Source organism: Morone saxatilis, unplaced genomic scaffold (genome assembly GCF_004916995.1).
Source record: "Morone saxatilis isolate NCDOM2014 unplaced genomic scaffold, NCSU_SB_2.0 Contig11, whole genome shotgun sequence".
NCBI classification, from domain to species: Eukaryota; Metazoa; Chordata; class Actinopteri; family Moronidae; genus Morone; species Morone saxatilis.
In genome coordinates this window covers 13,067,884-13,091,709 of record NW_023339663.1, presented here as the reverse complement: position 1 = coordinate 13,091,709, position 23,826 = coordinate 13,067,884, and the positions used below count along the sequence as shown (strand labels likewise).

The following is a 23,826-nucleotide window of genomic DNA, read 5'->3' as shown; positions in this document are numbered from 1 at the left end:
AAAGCTATTTGTAGCTGATGTTCGTAACATGTTTCCTGAGCTTAATTTTCTGGGTTCTTGTGAGGTCAGTGGCATTAAGAATAATGAGCATAAAAAGTAGTAAATTACTAGCTGGTGAGTTTGGTATAGTTGGGTTTAGAAAGTAAAGGACAAATTGTCTTTAGGGAAAAGCTAAAAGAGAAGGAAAGTACAACAAAGGCATATCATATTCTCACGCAGTACCATATATGGGATGGGTACTGCAGAGTGACATCTCAGAACGGATTAAAACAAGCACCATACTTTTGCAACCCTTTTGTTTTCTTCCACTGCAGACAAACACCCAAACAAGGAAATAATACAATGAATGCCTCCCCAATAAAAATAATTACTCAAATTCTTAAAACAAAATGTCTCTTTAATTTGTAAGTGTCAACAGCAGTACAAAAGATGGAGTGATGGGAGAAGTTTTCTGTAACACGATTTCTGTCTCTTTTACAGAAAAGGAGGAAATTCTTGAGGTAAATGAGCTTAAACAGGCAGTTATTCATCCCACTGTTGCATTGTTACAATGGACTGAGACATACAGAAAATGGTGTTACATTATAATATGCCTGAATTGATCCTGTGGGGATAATTTAATCATATACAGTATACACATTTCTATAGTGCCTAGGTGCACCCAAATGTGTCACTCATTGGTTTGTTTTTACTTGATATAGTGTATTAATACTACCAAAGCCGAGGAGATTGCTCTCCACACACACCACTGTAAAATTATTCACCTTAAGTTTACCTCACGTCAATACTGCACATGGAAACCAAAGACTTGCTGGTGTACACTTTGAAGCCAAGCAAAACAAAACAAACATTAAAAAAAATTAGTAACATTTTCATTTTTTTCTTTTTAGCAATAATACCCCTAGCAAATAATTGATCTTTTGTACTGTATAAAGAAGAATGTGAACACAAATGTGATGGCAACATTTTTTTTTAAGTTGAATTAAAAACTTTACATTGGACTGTACAAGATATTATGATAAACTATTTACATATTCAGACATAAACTTTTTTTTAAAGCAGCAACAGACACTATGTATTTCATTTTCTCTAATAACACCCAAACAATACTTGCCATGGGCCTAGGTACCTGCCAGGAAAACAACAAAAGATTTCTATGCAGAAAATTGTATCAGGCTGCCAGAAATTTCAAAACAACGGCTCCAGTGATAGAAGAGCCACACACAGTGTTGCTTGAGAGACAACTCTAAAAAGCAAAGTACCAAAGACAACTATAAATGTTGCCCTGAACAACAAATTTTACACTTCTGAACAGCAGCTAGCATGTCAGTCCAGCATGTCAGTGAATTGTGCTGATTAAATTAACACAGAGAACATTCCCACCATATACATCACAAAGTTCAGACAGAAAAAAATATGAAATTACAGTAAGTAATGTTGAAACAGCATAGAGGCCTTTGTCTTCAGTTGTTCATTCAAACCATTTGCATGTCTAACATGTGAATTAAGAGAAAACAATTGTGAGGGCTACATTTACAGATGGCTGGATAGTCATGAACACGTTTATTAGAATTAACTAAGAAGAAAGCACAATGTCTGTGCATTTAGCCACATTAAAACAAATAAATATTTGCACACTCCCACCTTTCAAAAAAACCCTAAAACAATCATTCATGAAAAAAACATCTTTGTTAATTATGATAATGTAAATGCAAGCCAAATGCATGCAGATTTATTTAGGATGATATCAGCTCCTCATAAAAGATTTGCCACATATTGTGGGTGTTGTAATAAACACAAAATACAAGTGAGGATATACAGCATACGACTTAGATTGTATCATGATTGGAAACAAATTATTGAATAATTATTTTACATCAAGTGCTTGTTGTTTAAATGAGTACCTTACTTGTAATGACTCCTATGTTAACAAGTGTAATGAGTATAGCTTTTATTTTGATTGGTTCTTTGAATAGTCCAGGGAAGATTATCTAAACATAAGCAAGTGAGGTGCTTCTCTCTGTCTCAGGTCCAATACTGCTCTCTTCCAATAAAGCAGAAAAACTCAGCATCTACATGAGGTACAGTGACTTGTCAGATTTTAAAAACATGAAACCATGTACAAAAACAAAACATGAAAAAAGAAAAGAAAATAGAACAGCCAAATACATAACTTATACTTTACTAATGAACAAAAATATATTTCCTATGTCATATTTACAATAAAATCTAAATGAGATGGTGAATTCACTGAAAACTGTTTTTTAGCTCCGATTCATCAAACATGCTTTTTTTTGTCCATTTCTCTGATTGTCCATGTTGTTGGTTTACTGACAATTTTAGAGCCAACAGTGGCTAATAATAAATACAATATGTTGATACTCTACAGTTTCAAATACAATATACAATGCACTGAAGTCTGGTGTTTGAAGGCTAACTGAGCCTGCTGTTGAATTTTCTGCTCACTTTCTTGTGCTGAGTCTCTCCCCTAGGCAGCCCTGAAGCTTAAACAAAGTGTTCATTCATCATATGTGTCTTTGCATAAATAAACAAAATAAGTAGACAAAAAAAAAAGACTCAAATCTGGCAACTGTGAGAGCAAACCCACTTGAGTCCAACTGGGGAATTTTGTTCATTCAGGGTGTTTTTCCTCAAACAGCTTCACATTAATCAGAATTGATAAAAATACAATTTATATCCAGTGCTTATAACACTTATGAAACATCGTCTCCTCGTGAGTTCTTGTCATTTTTTTCTTTCTTTTTTTTTGTCTTTTTCGCTATATAAGCACAGTCAAGTTTCAGTTCCGTGAAGAGTCCTTTTTAACTACCAGCCAACTAAAGCAGTGTGGCATGGTCATGAAAATATTTACAATCACATACAAATCAATCTAACCACCAGCAAACAGGAGCAAACAGCTTAAAAATACCAAACAGGTTGAATTTGAGGGAAATCCACTTGGGTTTGTTTGTAGGAGAGCATCCTGAAAATATCTTGTACCTCAAAACGAGAACAACGTAGAAAAGATGAGATGGGAAAAAATAAAATGGCAGTTATTAATGGGGTGGTTAAAAAACCTACAAGACTTAATATAAATGCTTCCAAAAAGTAGAAACAATGCAAGCCAGCACTGACAATAAGACAATAAGAGTACAGAAGAAATGCGTGCTTAAGAGATATAAAGAGCCATCTGTACCAATTAGAGCTAGGAGAAAAATGCAGTGACCAGCAGTGGGTAGATCTTGACCAGTTTAAGCCAGTAACCAGCCATTCAGAACCTTCAAAAAGCTCTGTGCTCTTTCTGAAATGGACAGGTTCAAGGGCAAGGGAGGGGAATAGCTGGACTCATGCATTAATAATGCTGTATTTCAGATGATACCCAGTCGTCAGTCATTTTAATAATCCCCCACAGCTTGATGTACTTGTTCCATCTGCTCGCCAGTGCCTGGTGATTGGGCCAGGGTGGGAGCCCTGTTGAGGCCTTACTACCAGCACTTTGATGGAGAGCACAATGAGGGACACACACCCCATTTTTATTGTTTCCCATCCCTCCCTGGTGTTTTCTCCTTCTCTGAGCCAGATGGCGCCCCATGGGTGCTAAGGTTGCCACGGGCAGGGGTCAGAGCAGGGCATGGCAGGGAGGGGAGCCACTTGCCCTGTAAAGAGGATCTGAGTCTCAACATCAGGGCCTTGCTTTATCTAGCTGCAGTCTCCAGAAGGTCACCACTTGTCAGCTTTTTAGCTGAAATTAGGATAGAGACTTTGTGCCCCTTGTTTCTGAGTCATTGCATGTTGTCCTGTTTTAAATGCATGACTTAAGTGCATTTGAAAAGCTCAAGGCTCAAGGGTAACAAAATAAGATTTATATAAGTGCACTAATGCAAAAATCAGTTACCCTTGTCATGTGTATATTACGAGGTAATTTAAGAAACAAACATATGATTTTAGCCTTCCTCTCAGTTTATAAATATGCTTGTCACTGTCACTCCTCTTAAGACTACGACAGTAATCAACTCATTGCATCAGCCCGATGTCCGTGCTCTGCTTTAAGACTTCTTAGTGTCAATTTAAGATTTACAATGTCTAAAAAGAATTAAGATTGAAAAAAATATTAAGTTCTAAGACCTAAGACTTTAAACTTGCCGTCCAAATGGGGCCAAAGTGTTTAACAGAACATACTGTAGCTACACATTGTACAACATCAATTTGAGATTGTAATGCCCCCAAAGCTGCCTTTCGCTGCTGTTCCAATCCCACAGATTGGAGGCCTTTGGCCCTTTAGCATTCTGGCCTGATTACAATCACTCTGATTAAGAACTTGGTGAGTCAGGCTGGGCTGGAGAGCTGGAAAAGAGTTAAAGATGTCACGGTGCTCTGTGTGGACTGGGATGAGGAAATGAAAGGGCTGGCCGATTTCATTGATGATCACTGCATTGGGCTCCCTGGAGAACAGCTAGCATCACAAGCTACCACCCAAAGATGTCACACACTGTAACCTCCTGCAGAGCCTGCTGCCTCCAAGTTCCTGAGTTTCATTTGTTTATTCTGTTAGGGTAAATTAAAGAAAGACTGGATAATGAAGCTGTATTAAGAGATCAAGAGATTGTCCTCACAAAGCCTCTCCCAAAAGACAGATTTTTTAGAAACAACTTGAAATGTTTGGCACTTCTGCACTAAACGATGCAGTTTGTGTAATAACAATAACAAAAACAATAATAATAATAATAATAATAATAATAATAATAATGTGTAATTTCCCTCTGTTATAAGTTGGAAACACTCAATATGAATTTTTAGATATTTTGTACTGGTAATAATTGATTCTTGATTAAAAACATTCACAAGCTGTTGGCTGGCACACTATACCTGAGTGAGAATATTATTCCCATCTTGAACAGTTATGCAATATATCAAAATCACCTAATTGAAGAGGAAAACAAGTTAAATGACTGAAAGAATTATAGTTTCATATCAAATATTCAATTTCAAGTTCCGTCTTTAGTTGTAGGCAATGACCTAATTGTGAAAATGTCCATGATCACAATGAAAAAATAAACAATGAGATAAGAAAAAGAAATCTAAATTACCACAACCAAACTGCTTCACACACTTGAAGAAACACTTAAGACCAAATAGCTTTTGATTCTGTTGAAGCCACATCTGCATGCTGGCTCCTACATGATACATCTTGTTTTTTGTTTTTTTTCTTAAACCTTTTTAAACCTTTGTGGCGTAGTTTTCTTTTGCTCTCTCGCTCCCTCAGATCAGATCAGATCAGACCAGCCCTCCGGCCATTCTCCTGTATGAGTGTTGTGTCTGCATTGGCCTCTTCCATTAAGGAGGTCTCAGTTGGCGCTGACTGGCTCTTGTGTGTCATTTTCACTACTATAGTCTGTTTTGGGCTCATCCTCAAAATCCTCGTACATGTCCATCTCGTCCTCGCCATTGACCGGCTCGCTGTTGTTTGCCATGGTACTGGGCTCTAGCTTCATGTTGTAGGTGCTCTGAATGACAGGAATGGATGGCTCAGGACTGGCTGAGGCACTCGAGCACTCTGATGTCATCTGAGGTGAGGGTGTGGTGGTCGCCATGGTGATGGCCCCAGGATAGACCATGCTGGCGCTGGTGGTGATGGGAATCTGTGGTGGCTGTCTGGATGTGGGAGAAAGAAATAAAATTAAAATAAATCACACTTCTTTCTAATGACTTGTGTTTTTATACAAAGTTGACCTTCAAAAGTGAGAGCAGATGGAAAGAATGCCGAAAGTGTTGCTGAAAGAGTGAGTGCTGCTGAGGGTAGTCTTCAAAAAAACTATACATATAATTTTTTTATTTTTCAAACTCAAATGGTTGGATTAGGGGTTTCCCATAGCAGTCCGCTTTAAGCCAGCAGCTCTGTGAAAATGATTTGGGAAAAGAGAGGTTCTCCTGACAGCTCCCGTCTTGAGCTGTTCAGAAACACTACCCAGTTTATTGGTGACATAAAACCAATACGTGGTTAGTGCTGCTCTTGTCTGCTGTTGCGCTGGATGATTGATACTCCAGCCACTGAAGCTTATGACTGACATGGGAACACCTGGAGAAGGGTTCTCCTGCTAACCACACACAGTAAATTGAAGTGTTAAGCTTCAGACTGCTGCCCTCCAGGCTTCTGTAAGTCTATACCCACAGCTTATATCCTGTAATAATGTCTGCACTTCATGCTCCATTTGCAGACTGCTATTGTCTAAAATTATTAAATCACGGCTATCAAAAAACACTTGATTTTAATGTGCATGTCAGGCCCTTGTCTTAAAACCTATATAGTAGAGGTTGACTGAACGCTCACTTTTGGAATGGGTGCTCATATTGTATGAGAACAAGCTCTAAGGAGGCTAAAGGCTCCAGTGCAGTTGGTATGATTCTCTCTGTGTTAGTGTGGTTAGTTTGTAAAATTTGTGACTGCATACCTACCCCACAGTGAAGAACTGCCTCATCTCTTGTCGCCGTGAGCGCATCATCTGCTTGTACTCTCCAATACGGAGTTTTTTTCCGTCAATAATGCAGGTCCTCTTAGGCCGTGGCTTGTACTTGTAGTTTGGGTACTTCTCTAGGTGGAGCTTACTCAGACGGGCCTGCTCCTCATAGTATGGCTGCTTGTCCTGGTTAGTCATGGACTTCCACCGAGAACCTAGACAACACAGTAGATTCAGTACAATGTCAGATTTCACCACATGGGTTTTACCACATGGGGTCAAAAGCTACAATAACCTGGAATTGCGCTTAGGCTACGTTCACACAGCAAGCCTCAGCACTCAATTCTGATTTATTGCTCAGGTCTGATTTTTTTTGTTTTTGTTTGGCTGTTCACAATGTTTTTTAAATGTGGCCCATATCAGATTCCGGTGTGATTTTTGCAGTGTGAATGTAGCCTTAGTAAGGGTAGACGTTTCCTAGCAAAATCATGTTTTATCACCCCTCCCACACACCTTCTTGATAGCTCTCCATATGCACATTATTTGAAACAAGAAACATGCTTCGATGTCAAACAGTATGGAACAACAAGCTAGTGTAGTAAATACTGCTGCTCTGTGAAGTGTCTTACTAGGTACTGGATGGCAGCACTTTTAACAGCTCTGATGTATGGACTCCAATGCTGAGGGGACAAGACCCATTTAGCCTCTGTCATTTTTCACGACAAACACTTATGGTAGTGATGGGCTATAAATCCATCTGTATGCTGAGGTGACTCGATGCCCAGTGGCCTATTTGATAACACATCCTCCTCTAGGTGTTAGCTACTTTGTCAGATCAACTGTAGTTATTGGAGAGCAATAAAGCCATATCTAAATGTACAAAACTTATACGCTTAGTGGCAAAAAGCAACAACATATTTCTCTTAATTTTGTTTGCCAGGGACATAAGTACAGATACAAGCGATAGTCATTTTTTTTTACAGTGATATTAAATCAGTGAAGCCCTTACAGGTGGCTTTACTAAAGCTTTGCTGCAGAGACGTGATTTAAAAGGTCTTACCCAAGATCTTGCTTATGTTGGAATTGTGCATGTCAGGAAAGGCCTGGAGGATCTTGCGCCGCTCATCCTTGGCCCACACCATGAATGCATTCATTGGCCTCTTAATGTGGGGTTCGTTGTTGTTCCTTCCTCGGGCTTCCCTGAAGACTCGTGCCTCAGTAGATCCAGCGCCTCCTGTTGGCCAACAATAATAGGGTTGGGGTTTATCTGTAGAGCCATTTACCTCTTTGGACTCTGGAATAGCCAGAGCAGGAACAAGAAGAGAGAGCGAGGCAAGACATTGATTAAATGACGAGCCATGTTCAAACTCTCCTTCGTCTACTGTCATCGCTGCTATCATCATCATGAACATTGTTTCAGATGAGTGCAGGGCTACAGACCCTCCAAGAGGGGGTAGACTTTCTATTAAGTGGAAAACCTGACTTGACAGGCTTATATTTTATGTGCTATAAAAGCGAATACAATGTCAGTTTAAGGGGAAGCTACGCTCTTCAACTTATACTCAGGTCTATCCAAAACCAAAAGAAGAAGAAGACCATGGATTTCAATATAGATAAATATTTTGTCTGCAAGTGTTCACACATCTCTACTCAGTTACATACATTTCAATTTGACATTCCATAAAAAGTGCAAGAATGCCAACATAAATAACAAATATTGGACTTGAGGCAGTCTCTAAAATTCATTCCTCTGCTTTACACTTTCTCTCTTTTTTCTCCCTTCTTCTTTCTCACTCTTCTCTCTCCTTCAAGCACACACACACTCACAAACTCACACACACAAACAAACCAGACACACATTTGCGATGAGAGACTGTGCCGATTCTGCAAAGTGCTGTTTCTCAATCAGGGCATTCACAATCAGCATAAGAGAGTTTCTCTCAGTATTAAACTGTACATCAGACTGATAATGATTTCTGTTTGCATGCGCATTTGCTTCCTTTTATATGTAAGATGTGAAAGAATTAAATAAAAGCAGTATGAATATTTAAACAAACAAAAACATGTTGATAAACAAGGCTTGAAAAATAAGACAAAAAAAGCCTTCCATATGCTACGATACATCTTTAATGATCTCAAATCTGGAAAAGAAAGCTTGGGATGACTCATGCATATTTCATCATCCACATGTGAAGCCTTCTCATTAGACCATTCCACTAGCAGCCTTGGCACACGTTACCTGGGGTTTGATTTCTATTATTATTTCAGTTGATAAACAAAATCAAACTCTTAATGAGTAATGGCGGGCTGTGCAGAGACATTAATTCCAAATCCGCAGAAACCTCGCATTGCTCTAATCACAGAAGATGCTGCTGCACCATTTTCAGCATCAAGAGTTTGAGTGTCTTCACTTTGGAAAAGCTTCTTTTCAAAAGTATTATAGGAGACAACTAGTAAAAAGGCAATATATGTCACACACACACAAACAGATGGTGTACTGAAGGAGCACGCATCCACCGCCAGTATAATAGAGATGGAGGTGTGGTGGAAGTCGGTTTTAGTTTATGCTCACTGAGAATGTTTGAGGTCCAGCTGCCCACTAGGAAACCTGTTTCTCCCAGTACAAAGGCCCCGCAAATCGATTTTCCCCAGCTCATGTTTAACAGTCAAACAGCCACATTTATGATCCACAGCGACTCGCCCTCATCTGGGAAGCCAGTGAAAAATGTGTTTTCACATTGTGACGGCACAGTTGTTGCCTAAAGGATTCAGATCTTATTGTCATATAGTTCTGGCCAATGGAAGTTAAGACTCACAGTCATTTTGCTGGTCTCATCTCAAAATCCTGTTTGAATATATAAAATAAATATATAAATATATTGTATTTATATTTTGGGGGCAAAAACAAAAGCTCTTAATGTTAATATCTCTAAAATAGAGATTGAAATCAATATACTACCTTTATTTAGGACCATGCATAAAAAATAAGATTAGATTGCCATCATTTTGTGTAATTGATTTTCAAATATTAAGTATAACGTTTTTCACCAAATGTTGACATTTCTTCTGACAATTTACTATCATCTTCAGTCAAAAAAACTCTTGCTTTTGCTTAATCTCCCTCTTTAATAATATGGCCTACACAACCTGCCAGTACGTTCATATAAATATACACACATACAGCATGCACAAAATACTAAATCAGAACATATAAGAGGGGTTCTGTGTCACTTTTTCAAACTCTGCAAGTACCATCTCTTGTTCTGTGTGTTTGCTTCTGCCTCCTAGAATGCTACAGGCCCTAAAGCCATCATGAATTCAGAAATAATACACTACCTTTGCTGCCACCGAACCACACAGTACGTTAATTTCATTTAGCATGCACTCACTGTACAGGATGAATTGATTTCACTTTGTTTGGTTTTGACAACCATGTTTATTGTGCAATGAAATGTGGTGTGGCGGAGGGCTGACAGTATCCATCAACGCGGGGCAATCTGCTGACTGCCGGGGCCAGATGAAGGTATTCATTAGCTCAGGAGCGTAGCGCTCACTCAGACACGACAGCCAGTGTCTGCGCCCCGGGATCGCTTGCTGTAATTTACGATGCCTCCCGTGCCATTACTCTATCACTGACACTGATTCAGCAATTTATATACTGGTGTGCATGCATACGGGCAGAGGTGAGCTTCTTACGGGGAGGGGGACAAAACAAGCGCCTGCCATTAGCTAGTGCCACATCCATAGTTAGCCAGGAAACCAGCCACGTGACTTGGTTCATTGGAGGGAAGCCAGATGAGGCATGGTTTTTAGCTCACATGATGGCACATAGAAAAGTGCCTGTCTTCTGTCTGATGCTACAGAGCACTGTTGAAATGAATAAGTGTTACATCATCTTCACCCATACTGAGGCAGGTGCTGCGGGCCTGGATTTCTATAAAACAAAGTGATGAAGGTATCAAGCTGACTCAGACCTAAGGCAGCCTTAGGGAAACCAAAAGCCTAACAGAGAGTTTGACCTTTGACCTGAAATAATATTATTATAAGTCTTTGCTGTCTGTCTGATTAGAGTACAAACATTACAGTACAGAGTTGGGAGAGTGGCTTTCTACAATATAAGACCTTGCAAGCCCCTGTGGGTAGATAAATTTGGCCCCTTATTCAGCCCCTGTCATATTATGTCTTAATCAGAGACACCCTGCACATTAGCAGTAAGTCTAAGTAAATCCCTAGAAACTGCAACATGCAATTTACTGCTACATTGTTTCTGTCTTTTCATTGAAAATGGTGACACTGCTCTGACATTTTGCAAATGAGCATTAACATTTTTTTTCCAGGAGGTGCAGGACATCTAGGAATCAGTTAGTTAGGTGTGTGATTGTGTAAATAAACACAGATGTTTAGCAATGACAGGGGCAGGCCCCCTGGGTGGTAGCTGGGAAGGGAGCGAAACAGAGGGAGTGCTGCTTAATAGAATTTATTGTGATTCATGAGGCCCGCAGCTCAAGTGTGACAGAGCGATATGAGAATACCCTTTTAATTTGTCTCTCCTGGAAACACTGCAGATGAGCAGCATGAATTACAGTGAAAAAGAATGATTGTGTGTGTAGTGTGGGTGTGCTTTGTGTTTGTTTTTATGAGGCAGGTGAGGAGGGCTTTGTTTGTTCGTTGTTTATGCCCTGTGAGGTTGAGGTTGAGGGAAGTGGGTGGGTGGGTGGGTTTAAAAAATGAGGAAGTGAGTGCGGATAAGGATGAAGTAGAAAAAGGGGGAGAAATAGAGAGAGAATGTAGCAAGGCCCAAAAGACTATCACACCTGTGAGCTGCAGGCTCAGACTCGACCATGTACCAAGCCAGAGGGTTGCACTGCCCCAGCCGTCCCCTCTCCTCCCCCCTTTTCTCCTCCTTACTCGTCTTTGTTCTGCGGGCAGACACATAATGTCACCCAGGAATCCGCTCAAGAGGATGAGCCTCAGTGAGCAGGCAACAATCACAGAAACCTGCCAAGCCCTCCCTGTTGGGATCAAATCTAAGACCTCTGACTGAAGGCATTTACGGCTGACAATAGAGCCTCTCCCTCCGAGCAGGATCAGGCTAGACAGGACACAGGGCTCAGTGCCCCTGCTGTAGCCTGAGCTCATAGCACACTAATTAAACCATAACAAATTACAAGTGATATAAGCCCTATTATAACATGTCAGTCCTTTTTTTCTTTTCCAGTTAGGATGATTTGAATTTTGTGGCGCACTTGTGTGTGTGTTGTAGTGTGTGTGTGCATGTGTATACGCAGTGGGAACTTGGGCACAAACAGCCAACCTGTTTCAACACGCAGACTATGGCTTTTACTTTTGTCTTCTCTATCCCCTCTCATTATGCATTTAGCCTAAAAGTGGAGTCTAATCTTTCACAAAATCCCAGCTTTGCACACAGAAAAGGAGATGCATGCAAACACGGAAACACACCGAAATGTGTTATATTGAGAGTGACTTTGAATTTGCAAACTTCAAAACAGAACTTTTTTATTGATCAGGGAGACCTATTCAGCTATTGTTGTTGTTGTGACATGATAAATCATTATGTCTGAGCCTCTGCATCTAAGCTTTCTTCTAGGAAAACTCCTCAGCAATAAAAGCCAGCAAGACATTCCCACGACCTCAAAGTGGAGGAAAAACAACAACAAAAACCTCTTCAAACAATCAACTCGTATAAAACTTCATTACAGCTCGGAGCTACCAATGTAAAGAAGCCCATCACCAATGATTTGTAACAATTATACAACACTACTGTTCTTCGCATCCTATTCCATGAGGAGACGCACTGTTCGGCTAAAGCCTTGTCTTTTCTCACTCTGTGGTTGATATTATCACACTGGGCGTTTTAGATTAATTCTGTTTCCTGCCTCCACACATCTCTCAACAACTTCTTTGTTCTCTGCAGACCTTCAGTGATTGGGGGGTGGGCAGTTTAGACAAACACACAACCTCAGCTACACAGCAACTCCAGCAACTCCATACTACCATATGTGAATGAACAAAGGGCATGGCTGGGCTGAGGCCTTTGTGGTATTTGGTAATGTTTTCATCAGAGCTTAAAAAGACCTAATGAATTTGCGGTGGGTTTGTGTGTGTGGCTTTGTAAAAATGAAGGAAATCCTATCTATTTCCATTCCTTTGCCACTTTTTTCCAAGTCGTTAGGACTTTGGTTGCCGCATGCTTCGCAAATATTAGCTCAAGCAACCTAAAGCTTTCTGTGAACTGCTGTGATGACAGAACTCCGCTGTACACTGGGGCTGCTCAATGTGGCTGCTCTGTTCTGGAGGGAAAGCTGGTACACACCAAGGGTCTTTCACACCCTATATAAGGGTTAGGAGGTACACCCAGTAATTTTCCTTTTCAGGGAACAACCAAAGTATAAGCGTTGTGTGTTACATTTATGACTTTCTGAATGAATTTCTGTATTTTGCCAGGATAGATTTGTAAGATATGCAGGTCAAAAGACTGGGCTATTTGTGGTTGAAAATTAAACATCTTTTAGACGTCTTTTATCCCAGAATACATTTTTTTATATTTTAATGTGAAGCAGATCCATCTACCTGTTGAAATATAGTCTTTCAAATGCCATTCTCTGTGGCTTTTGACAGGAAAATCAGCAAATAGCAACAATGAGCTACACTTTTTATAGACGTATGTTTCTATATATTAAGGTGTGCTAGGGAATCAAGCCTCAATTGGTTCAGGGAGTAGAAAATCCTTGCAACAAGGATTTCAAAAGTAAACATATCCTCAGAAGAGTAAACACTTTGTGGTCGTTCACATCATAAAACCCTGCTTCACATCACTCAGCCGTATGTGTTTTCCTGTTGGTGAAGCTGAAAGACATAGACAGATATATTTGTGGTGGAAGAGGAAAAAATGGTAACTGTGTGTTTTGAGTTATGTGTGCTGCCCTGGCTCCCAGCCATTTCCCCCTGGGAAGAGGACCTCTCCTCTCCTCTAACCTCTGCTTGCTCCTAATCCATAGCCCACTGGGAACACTGATGTGAGGCGTCTGGCACAAGCCTTTCCCTCGGCCCTGTGCAGGACTTAAAAGGACACAACTGCCCTGGTGTGCGCTCTGTTTCGGTCCTGACTCCACAGTAGCCACAGAGAGAAGGTTCCCACTGGGAGAATGAGCACTAGAAACACATCTGTCCGAGGAGTCAGACGGGTGGGGATGGGATCTCCTGCTGTGGCTCGTATGGGAAACATGTCAATGAATCCACTAAATGTACCTCTAATTCACAACCAGGATTGGGTGTGATGTGAAACTAGACATGATTAAAAAAGACTTTTGCTTTGGAGTTGGTAAACAAAATTTTTTATGGTAAGTAAAAAAAATAAGTTTTCTTTAAAAGTCTATGTGAACCAATTATACAGGAGCATTTCTTTCTAAAAGTGATGGGAAATGTGTCTAAGATGCTATTTAAAGATGTAGATGGGTTACATTGTCCTGAGAAATATCTATCCTTCTGCCTTGAGACTCTTCGAGGCATCAAAGATGAGTCAGAAACATTTTCCTCTTTGCTCTGTCTCTGAAGTGCCATGGAAACTGCCACAAATATTTATGTCGGACAAACATTAGTGCACTGAGGTGCTCCTTGCTTCTGTGTAGGAACCAGTGCCACAAAGGGAGATGACGCTTTGTCACACTGGTGTAACCCGAATTTACACCTGTGTGCCCAGGACCTCAAACAAGCACAACAGCAACAGGAGCCGAGCTTGGAAAAAAGCCAGCTTTGTCCTCAGGCACCCTTGTCCTCCACTCACCTACCTGTGAAAACCTCTGAGCCACGGCTCATTTCAAACAGCATTCACCCCAGCCCCCACAACTCCTTTACACAAACACACGTTTCTGCACACACCCTTACAAACCCCTCTACCTTCTAAAACTGAGACACATGCAGTAACAGGCTTCATCAGCCATCAGAACTCCTTTTTCATTTTAGAGTACAGAATCAGTGTATAGCCAATCCACTTTATGTTATTAACTCTTTAGCACAGAATTCACAGTAACTTTTTGTACACTTGTGAGGATTATTAGGAAACATAAAATCATCTGATGTACAAGCAATTACAATTACGTGTGATAAAAACAAAAAAAAAGAGAATGAAATATGGCCTTACCATCTAGATCCTCTGGCCTGGTGAGGTCAATAACTCTGTGGCCGATCTTTCCTTCCTCACCCAGCTTGCCGAGGTGGTGTCCGATGCTCTCAAAATGCGCCCTCTCCTACAGGGAAATACAAACAGTCAGGTACACGAACAAGCACATAGACACGTTTTACAGTGATAGAATTGTAAAAATAACCCCATCAAGAGTCTGAAATTTTGAAAAGAAAAAAAGTGTCTTTGATAAATGGAGGTTCTTTTGAAGAGCTGCTCTTTTGACATGAGCTAGATGTAGCTTTTTCCTCTCTCATCTCTCTATTCAGCAGCTGCTATAATGGATGACAGGAGGCAGAGAGACAGTGAGGGCCAGGGGTGCTGTAAATAGATTTACAGAAGGATACTTTGTGATCCCAAGCACACAATGGGGCCGTGGCCCTCTTTGCAGTGCTCAGATTTTCCTCTGTAATCTTCTCCTTACATCCTCCCTTGCAGTCTACAGCGCCCAGAGCTCAGCGCCCATCATTTATTCAGAGTTCATGCTTTGGAGAACACACCGTGTTTTCCCGTTTGTCATGTCGCTTTGTGCTCAGATTAAACTTGGCATCATGTTGTACTTGATGCACAATGAAACCCTGTCATTCAGCGCTCCGTGACAATATTAAATGTCATGTCCATGTGCATTTACAGAATAAAATAACAGCTTTCGGGGGGCCTCTGAATAGTTGCTGCACATTACACTTAATGTATTATGCAAGGGGAGAGTGCCGACTGCTGCTGGCTCCATTGTTGAATGACCTACTTCCTCAGTGAATACACAGGGCATTAGCAAAGGGCTGTCTTCCTCTCTAAAGACTCAACTAGGAGATGGACACTTTGACTCTGCATGATACAAATAATCTCTCCCCCCCTAGGTTTCGCCTGGATGACACTAAAAGCAGGCATGTTGCCACCATTCAGAAAAAAAGCATTTGTTTTACTCCCAGGGTGAGCATTCAATCTCTGCCAAAGATGTACTGTCTGCACTGACCTCTGCCTCTTTCTTTTCTAAACATGCCTATCACACGCAGTCTGAACAGATACTCAGGTACAGTCCCAACACAATACTAACAGCTCCCCTGCCACACACACCGACACCAACACACACATTAATCTTTTAGCTCCTTTTTTGTAATGCATTGTACCATTTTGTAGTTTCCTCACTTTTCCCCCCACAGCAGAATTGTTTCCGCAAATAGGTGAAGGTGCTAAAAAACTGAGCAGCAGTAACTGTTGTGAGTGAAAATATAAATTTTTATGGCTGAATTTGATTTGTTTAATTGTCTTTACCTGTCAAATAAAATAATTTGCGACAGCAACAATATCTATCAGTTATTACAAAAAGGAGAAAGAAATCTCTCTATATATTTTTTCTTTTGTATAACTTCTTTTACTTGAGGGTTAAAAAAGATGACAGGATGCAGATAGTTCAAGTCCAGGCCTTTCACAGTATTTTGATTTTCCTCATGCTTTTATTTATTCAAGAACTATTCCTCAAAAGAAATGACTGCGAGAGAGACACAAAGAGCACTGCAATTTACCATCATACTTGAAGGAGCAGTCATTATTTATGGCCAGCTGAGTGATTTTGATATACAATTAACCACTACCTGCTTATGGCCTGTGATTAGAGCCTGTCTATCTGACGGCCCTTTGCTTACTTAAGTGTTTTCTAATTATGACATATGTGTTGGTCCCTGCTGGGCAAGAGGACGCTTTGTAAATAGAAGATGGAGTATGCTGCCTTTTTTAGTGTCACATTCTGCGTTAAGCAACACATGCGTGAGCATGCAACATGCACGCGCACACAGAGCTGTATTCATCACCCAGCAACATTATTGCTCTTAATGAAAGAAGCTAGCAGCCGATGACAAAGTGACTGATGTGCGATTAGCTGGATGGGCAACGGTGCTGCTTCAGATGCTACTTGGACATTCCACTAAGAAGACACAGTGTTCATGGGTACTGTATGTCTGTAATAAAGTAGTCATCTCGTCCCTCTTCTGCGCTTCGTTAGTCCCTCCTGATCAATCTAGTCCTTTTATATACTCATGATCATTAAGCATCATGTTGGGCTGAGAAGGAGAGAGAACAGGGGCCATCCATCAATGAATTTCATTAATAACTAGCTCAGTGTTGAACTTCTTTCTCCACCGCACAAAGTCATATGATAAGTGAACATCAGCGCATTAGACAGCTGTGAACAAGACTGAATGAGGCTCTTGTTGGAGGATTCCTTGAGGTAGCTTGACTTCCTTTGACACAAAAAGGATCATGTGGTTTTTATGTGGTTATGTAGAAAACAGACATATACTTTGTACGAGCTGGCATTTTACATACTTGATATAAAGGGGTAGTTACAGTAAGTAGTCCTCCTTCCTTGTGTTAGCTATGCTAATTAATATCTCGCTATCTGAGCAATATGGTCCCACAAATTTTCATAAAATTTTATATACTGCGCTTAATATACTTATTGGTTATAAGTTTGGTGATTTATATATGCAAATTAGAATTAGAGTTGAAATTAGGGCCATAAATTATCTGCACAGCATCAGGGTTTTGTTTTAAGGCTTGAAAATATTCAGTGAACTAATGCTTCTTTACTGCCCACGCATCAAGTGCTGTGATAAATTAATGGCACTTTTATTATTTTATAGTGTCATTAAATTTTTACTGATCACTCTGACATAGAGAAGTAGCAAAGGACATGCAGTATCTTAGTAGCTGGCCATCCTGCCAGGAAAAGAGAGGGAGTATATGGCCGATATAAAATATGTTTATAATGTACAGTACAAGGTAATGATGAAAGACTTTGAACAGAAGAATACAGAAAATTCAAGCAGCTGTGAGGAGGTACAGATAAAGAGACAGGAAACAAAAGATGTAACAGTACACATTATTCCCCTCCCACTCTGACCACGACCGCTAGAAAGCAACCGGTCCCTCCCTCAAATGACTTCAGCATGCAGCTCTCCACCCCACAACTAAAATTATAGCAATGCGCTCTGAGCTGTAGTGGAAAACTGCCACCCACAATAATCTCATGTGCCCTGCCTGTGCAGTCTTTTGTCTTTAAAGTTTGGATAAGGATGCATTTTGTGCAGTTGCACATGGCTGCCCAGTGAAGTCACGAGCCACTCCAGTAAAATTGTGAGTTATTGAGGAAGAGAGAGAAGTAGAAAGAGGAAAGATAGCAGAGTCTGTGCAACTTTTTGGGCAAGGGAACCCAGAAGAGCCCTTGTCAATGTTGTAAAGAGAGCTTTAATCTGGCCTGGCCACAGAACATGTGCCGGAGGCCTGCTGCTCTGCCCACAGGGTGTATTCTGGGCAGAGGCGGGTGGCGGACGGCCCTGTGCATTGTGCCTACTCCTGCCCTATATTTAGGCAACACATTGCCAATCCTAACACTCCTTCACTCTCTCCGTTGTAAATAGCTTCAGGCTATAGGCAAAGCCATATGGCCTGAGATTGTTCAAATACAAGTAGAGATCAAAGGCAAACAAACAGGAGAATAAGGAAGACTGGGGTGCAGATCAGCGTGCAGTTTTTTGGAGATGGCTCAGTTTGTTGAGTCAGCTTGAGATGTGCAATGATCTAGATGATTTTAAAGTTTAACATCATAAGAAATTGATGCACCTCACAATAGATACCATATGTGTTTGGATCTGAAAAACGTGACCATGCTGTTGCTCTAATGGAAGAGTTCAGTCAAGGTGAAGAGAGGCTTAGTCATCATCAACATACTTCTTTCTGTCTTATATGCTGTAAATACCTTGATGGAAATAAATATACCAGGTTTTACTTTGACCAAAGTCCAAAACATGCTTTAGTTCATTTTTCATATATTCTAATGAATCATTTAAAACATAATATGAAATTATTAGTTATATTGGAATTCATTAACCAATTGTGGTTTTTTTTTTGTAGTTGATTTTGGGAACTAAATAATCTGACTCCATGTTGAAAGAAGGAACAAGGTAAACCAGATGATACAAGTACAGATTAAGTTGGCATGTTTGCTTGTCAAACCAGTTTGACATCAGAATGATTATTTAAAGAGAAAGCGGCTTCATTTCTTTCAGGCAGCTGGCAGGCATGACACACGTTATTCCTTCCAAAAATTACTATTGCCAACTTAAAGTCATATAATAGTCTGGTTATTTTTTGGCCATATATGTATATACAGTAAATGACATGTTTGGCCCTTTCTGCGAAATCTGACATCGGTAACTGCTTCTCTAAACTATTGGTAAAATCTCATCCATGATTCCTTCATAGTGGAAAGTATATGATTGCCTATGTTTAACATTTTCATCACTGGAAGCTTTAACAGCTGCAGGACCCTAAACAGCCACTTATGTTTGATAATGTGCTGAACTGGCTCTGGTTATATCACACACCTGGTATGTGGAAAGTTGAAGGCAGTGGCTCTCTGACCACAGTACAGTGCTTTGTGTATCAAGTGTCAGTCATCACTGTGGTTTGTGGCCCTCAGACTCTTCTCTCTGAGGGTCTCAGACTAAACCCCTCAACAATCTGTCCCAGCTCCGATGGAGACAAAGACTGCACTTTAACATGGCTACAGCTCCTCACAGCTCAGCGCCTCATCTGTTTTGTATTTTTATTGTAACCAGTTGCAGTGTTATTTATAAGTCTGCAGCTTTCCAGTAGTTTTTGCTAGTTTTGAACCATTTAAATGTTAAATACATCCAGCCATGCGGTAAACCCACAGTTCCTTTCATGCAGACTGTTACTCTCTTTTTACCCTAAGCTCTCCCTTTGCTAAGGCTAATGCAAGCAGCAGCAGAATCAACAGTAGCAGCCACAAAAGGCTGGCGTCTGTTCTATAGTAGTCGTCCTCAACATCACACAGAGCAGAGATGTCCAGCTATTCCAGTCCCATTTGTACTGCCAGGGCATCACCTCATTTGTTTAAAACAGAGGAGGGAGAGGCCTTTAATTAAATTAAGGAGCTTAAACTCTAAGTTAAAAAAATGTTGAGGTAACCCTGCTCTGGGCTTTGTGCCAATGTAATGTTTATTGTTTGTTTTTAATAAAAGGATATGCTATCATTATTCAAGATGAGTTACTTTTTGTTGGAGGGACAACAAGTCAAACCCACAAAATATGACCCCAATTTGAAATGTACATTTAGTCTAAATAATTGGATTTCTTTTACATGTTGGTTTGTCTACTTTGGGACATTTTGTGACCATTTTTAATACATTATTCATAGGCTGTTGAATGCAATTTTTGGTCCTCAGTTAAACTCAGATGAACTGAAAATGTCAGAATTTTAGGTTTGTGTAATATAGAACCATCTAAGCACAGTAACAGATTTCTGTTCTTCTCCACCCTGCTGCTGAGATCATTTGTGTTGACATCTTAAAACGGGTTTCCAATCCTCAATAATCCATAACTGTTTCTGGTTCCTCCAGGGAATGTTAAGTTGGGCTCAAATCTAGTGCCTTATCAAACCCTCCAGGATGCAAACAGCAAGATATTAGAAACTGCAGCATTACCAAAAACCCCTTTCATATATGGACAAAGACTTGTTGGACACTGGAGCCATTATGTGTCTACTGCAACAATACCATAGACTATAAATGGTCCTTTGTGGCCTATTCTTTTCCTCTTCCTTTGTTGTATCTACCTTGTGGTGAGTGCGGTATCACAGGTCTTAGCTACTGGGGCCAGCAGCATTTCTGCAGCAGGCCAGAAATTCAGCATGTAAAATGACAACTGTAGAAAATAATGGAGCTACCACGGCCAAATGAACCTACCAAGATGCAGTGTTGATGTCTTTCTGGGGAAGAGGCAAGACAGAGCAAAAGACCTGACCTGGGAAAAGAGCCCGAGACACACACACACTCATGCACAGGCACATATTATCCAGAGTCATACATTATTTTTATTCTTTTGGCAAACACGAACAATTGGACAAAGCATTAATGTAAGCAATCTCCACAATAGCACTTGCTGGCTACAGCCAGTGTCTGGGAGCTGAGCATAATCTAATTTGGATGGGCAAACCCTTGTATGCCAAGGATTTACATTGCAGCCAAAACGCCTTGGTTTGCAATTTCCAAGACAGCAGTCGAAAAGGAGCAGAAAATTGCTTCCAGGGCTGCAGACCAGACAAGATTATATTCAAAGTCTTTGTGAGGGCTTTGCCTGAATAGAGCCCTGGCATCACATACACACACACCGACACACACATGCATGCACATGTATGCGCGCACACACTTACACACACACATACACAGGAGGGAACAGTATAACCACTATAACCAATAGGTTAGGAGTCTGGATTTTGTGGAGCACCAGTATAAGCTCCATTTGAATATTTACAGGATGAACTTTGGGACACAGGAAATGGACAATTGTAGTCATCAATACTGAGGAGAGGAGGTGTTGTGGGGCAGAGAAGGGCAGTTCAATAGGTTAATACACTGGCCTTTCACCTTTTGATTCCAGTTAGGGACATGTCAGCAGAGGAATATATTTTATCTCTAACAATCTCTAGGGCATCACATATGCAACGTATGTCAGAACTTAAGTGAGAGAAATTGATGCATGAGGGTAGAAATCTGTCATACTTGACTATACAGTTAAATAACAAGGCTTGGCCAATGGCCCGGGGCCAATAAACTTTGAAAATGTGATAAGACTTTTATCTCTTCTTCTCTCCATGGCCTATAGTGTGTTTCTTCTATCCGGTCACATTGGACCTCAGTCAGGGATTTGCTAATATGTGTTTGTAAGACAGATGAAGGCTGGAAGTCTGAAATATTAAGTGAAAATGCTTTTTTTTGTCAGAGAGGCAACAGTTTGCCGAGGCTGGAAATTGAATTTTGACTGCAATGTCTGAGTAAGAGGAAATGTGCTCACTCATTTATAGGCAATTTACAATTTACAGTTTACAGACAATTATACTATTCATGTCTGCAACAAGGCCTAGCAGGACCTGTTATGTGTTCTGGCAAAGCAAATATTTGGCTACACCTGACCGATTCTGTATTGACGAGATAGATGACGCAATAGTTTTGTGTTTTTGGGATTTAAATTCTGACTGCTTGACTGCTACATTTTGCTGCTTGCTTTTTCCATTTTACAGCTGGCCATGGTAAAACTTGAAGACATGTTGTCTGAACACATTAGGGATAAGTAGGCCCATGGTTAGTTTTGCAATTTATTTTGTTAATTTTAAAAAATATGCTTGTTGTTTAATTGTCTCTGAAAATTATTATTTTCTTCTGCTGAGCCTGATCTACTGACTATATATTCAAGTCGGCCATAAATGTTGATGACAAGATGGGACATGGCTGAGACATGGCTGAATGTCTGCATGCACGATCTGAGTGAAAACATACAGAAACAGATGTCAGATACTTGATATTTATTCACCCATGACCCTGAAAAACAGCATATCCAGATATAGCTCCAGTGCATAATAGAGAGAAACAATTCAAATGGTTACAAATGGATTCAGATGCACTGTATTTGACTGTAGGCATACTGGCACATTCTAGGTAAAAGCTTCCTCTGGGTGAGGAGGAGATGGTAAATAATGGAACAAAGTAATTGCCCTCTGCAGACAATAATACCTTTAGATAAATATTTCAAAAAGCTAAATTGCAGAAGGTTTATAAAAGGTTTTATTGTATTGACGGGATATAGTAAAAACGGACAAATAAAAAGACAAGCAAGAAAATCCGCTCCTGTATAGCATGAATATTTTACATGTCCTCGGGTTAAAGGCTTGTATACTGTAAAACAGAGAGTCTGGTCTACACCATGTTCTCCTACCTAGGTCAATGGCCAGAGAGAGAGAGAGAGAGTGTCATAGTGGTAAAGGTTAGGGAGGAATGCATTGTACTGTTCAGACACACTTTGTATGAAAAGATGAATTGATCCATCTGTAAGCAGCACTTAGACCCACTCCTCTGCCTGGTCATTACAGTGGGATAAATCAATATTTAATATCCCCTCTAACAGCCACACTGGATGATCTTAACCTCTCCTTAATCCCATTTATGTTACCTTTCCAGAATCTTCTTCATGTAAGCTCTCACTATGATAAACTTCCAAACAAGAGAGTGGGAGGGGAGCTATTAAAGACCACACCATATTTATGTCAGGTGAGGCGCTTTTATGAAATATTAATATTCTGAAACTGACCAAAGTGAAAGCTTTTATCTGGGACGTTCAAACCTTTCTAGTTCGTTGGCTTGTATCAGCAAATCTCCCTCTCCTTCCCTCTCATTTCACCGCTGAATTACAGCCTACTGTTCTTTATTGCAGCCGAAGGATGAAGATGATGGGGCAATTCTTTTAGCTGACTTGATAAAGCGTGCCTCTCATTTCACACCATCCTAATAGGGCCAGTGTCACTGAAACTAAGAGGTGACAATATCTCACTATGATTTGCGCGAGCCAGAGTCAAGCACAAGCTCAGTTAAGGTGTCATTCAACAAGGCAATAAATTATGTTGTAATGAAAACAGAAGCATATTACCTGAGGTGATGCTTTCAATTATTGATATTAGTAGGTCTTTTTAAGAAACACAGATATACACACACAGCCATGTGTGTAGGGCTTAAATTACTTCAAATGCAACAATCACATTTTAGCATGTGAACTTAGGGTATAATTATTGTTTGAAAATAGTGTACTAATTTCTGAAATACTATTTCAACGTATGGCCCTTTTATCACTACTTTACATTCAGTTACCCTGCACACACTCACTCACCCACTCTCTCTGTCTCTGTTTTTATTGTGTGTTCTTAAAAACACACTCTCTCCCCTCAGCTGGCAAACTCAGACAAAAGGTAGATTACAGGTGAGGAGTGACTGCTATTTCAAGCAGAGGATCCCTTTAGAAAAAATAAGAATAAGAAACAACAAAAAAGAAAAGCATTCTCCTCTAAGATGATTGCTTGAACATAGGTTGTCCAAAATTAAGGGGAAACAAAACTAAATCTGACAAAAGACTAAGCAGGGAGTGAAAAGGTGTTAAGCTCTACCTGCTAAGGACAATGTAGCTGTAGGTGTGTGCTGCCTGTTTAAAATGGCTCTTTACAGGCATTGTTCAGTAACTGCTTTCATGTCATGGCACATTCAGCTGCTTGGTTGACCACAGGCGCACCTTAGTTGGGGGGTAGGGAGGCAGCTGTACCAGCTCCTC

The 23,826-nt window shown here is 40.3% G+C and overlaps 1 protein-coding gene across 9 annotated transcripts in view; it reads right to left on the bottom strand.

The window, feature by feature from the left end:
* Positions 1-379: 379 nt before the first annotated feature.
* Positions 380-23,826, bottom strand: part of sox6 (SRY-box transcription factor 6) — a 132,255-nt gene continuing 108,808 nt past the window's right edge. For 8 of the 9 annotated variants that reach the window (XM_035682452.1, XM_035682450.1, XM_035682447.1 and 5 more), the window contains 4 exons: positions 14,617-14,722; positions 7,516-7,689; positions 6,454-6,670; positions 5,346-5,652 (listed from right to left, as the gene is read on the bottom strand). In XM_035682452.1, coding sequence (XP_035538345.1) covers positions 5,346-5,652; positions 6,454-6,670; positions 7,516-7,689; positions 14,617-14,722 — 804 coding nt within the window. Of the gene's footprint in view, positions 5,653-6,453; positions 6,671-7,515; positions 7,690-14,616; positions 14,723-23,826 lie in introns of all 9 variants that reach the window. The other variant, XM_035682443.1, reaches the window with a different exon arrangement.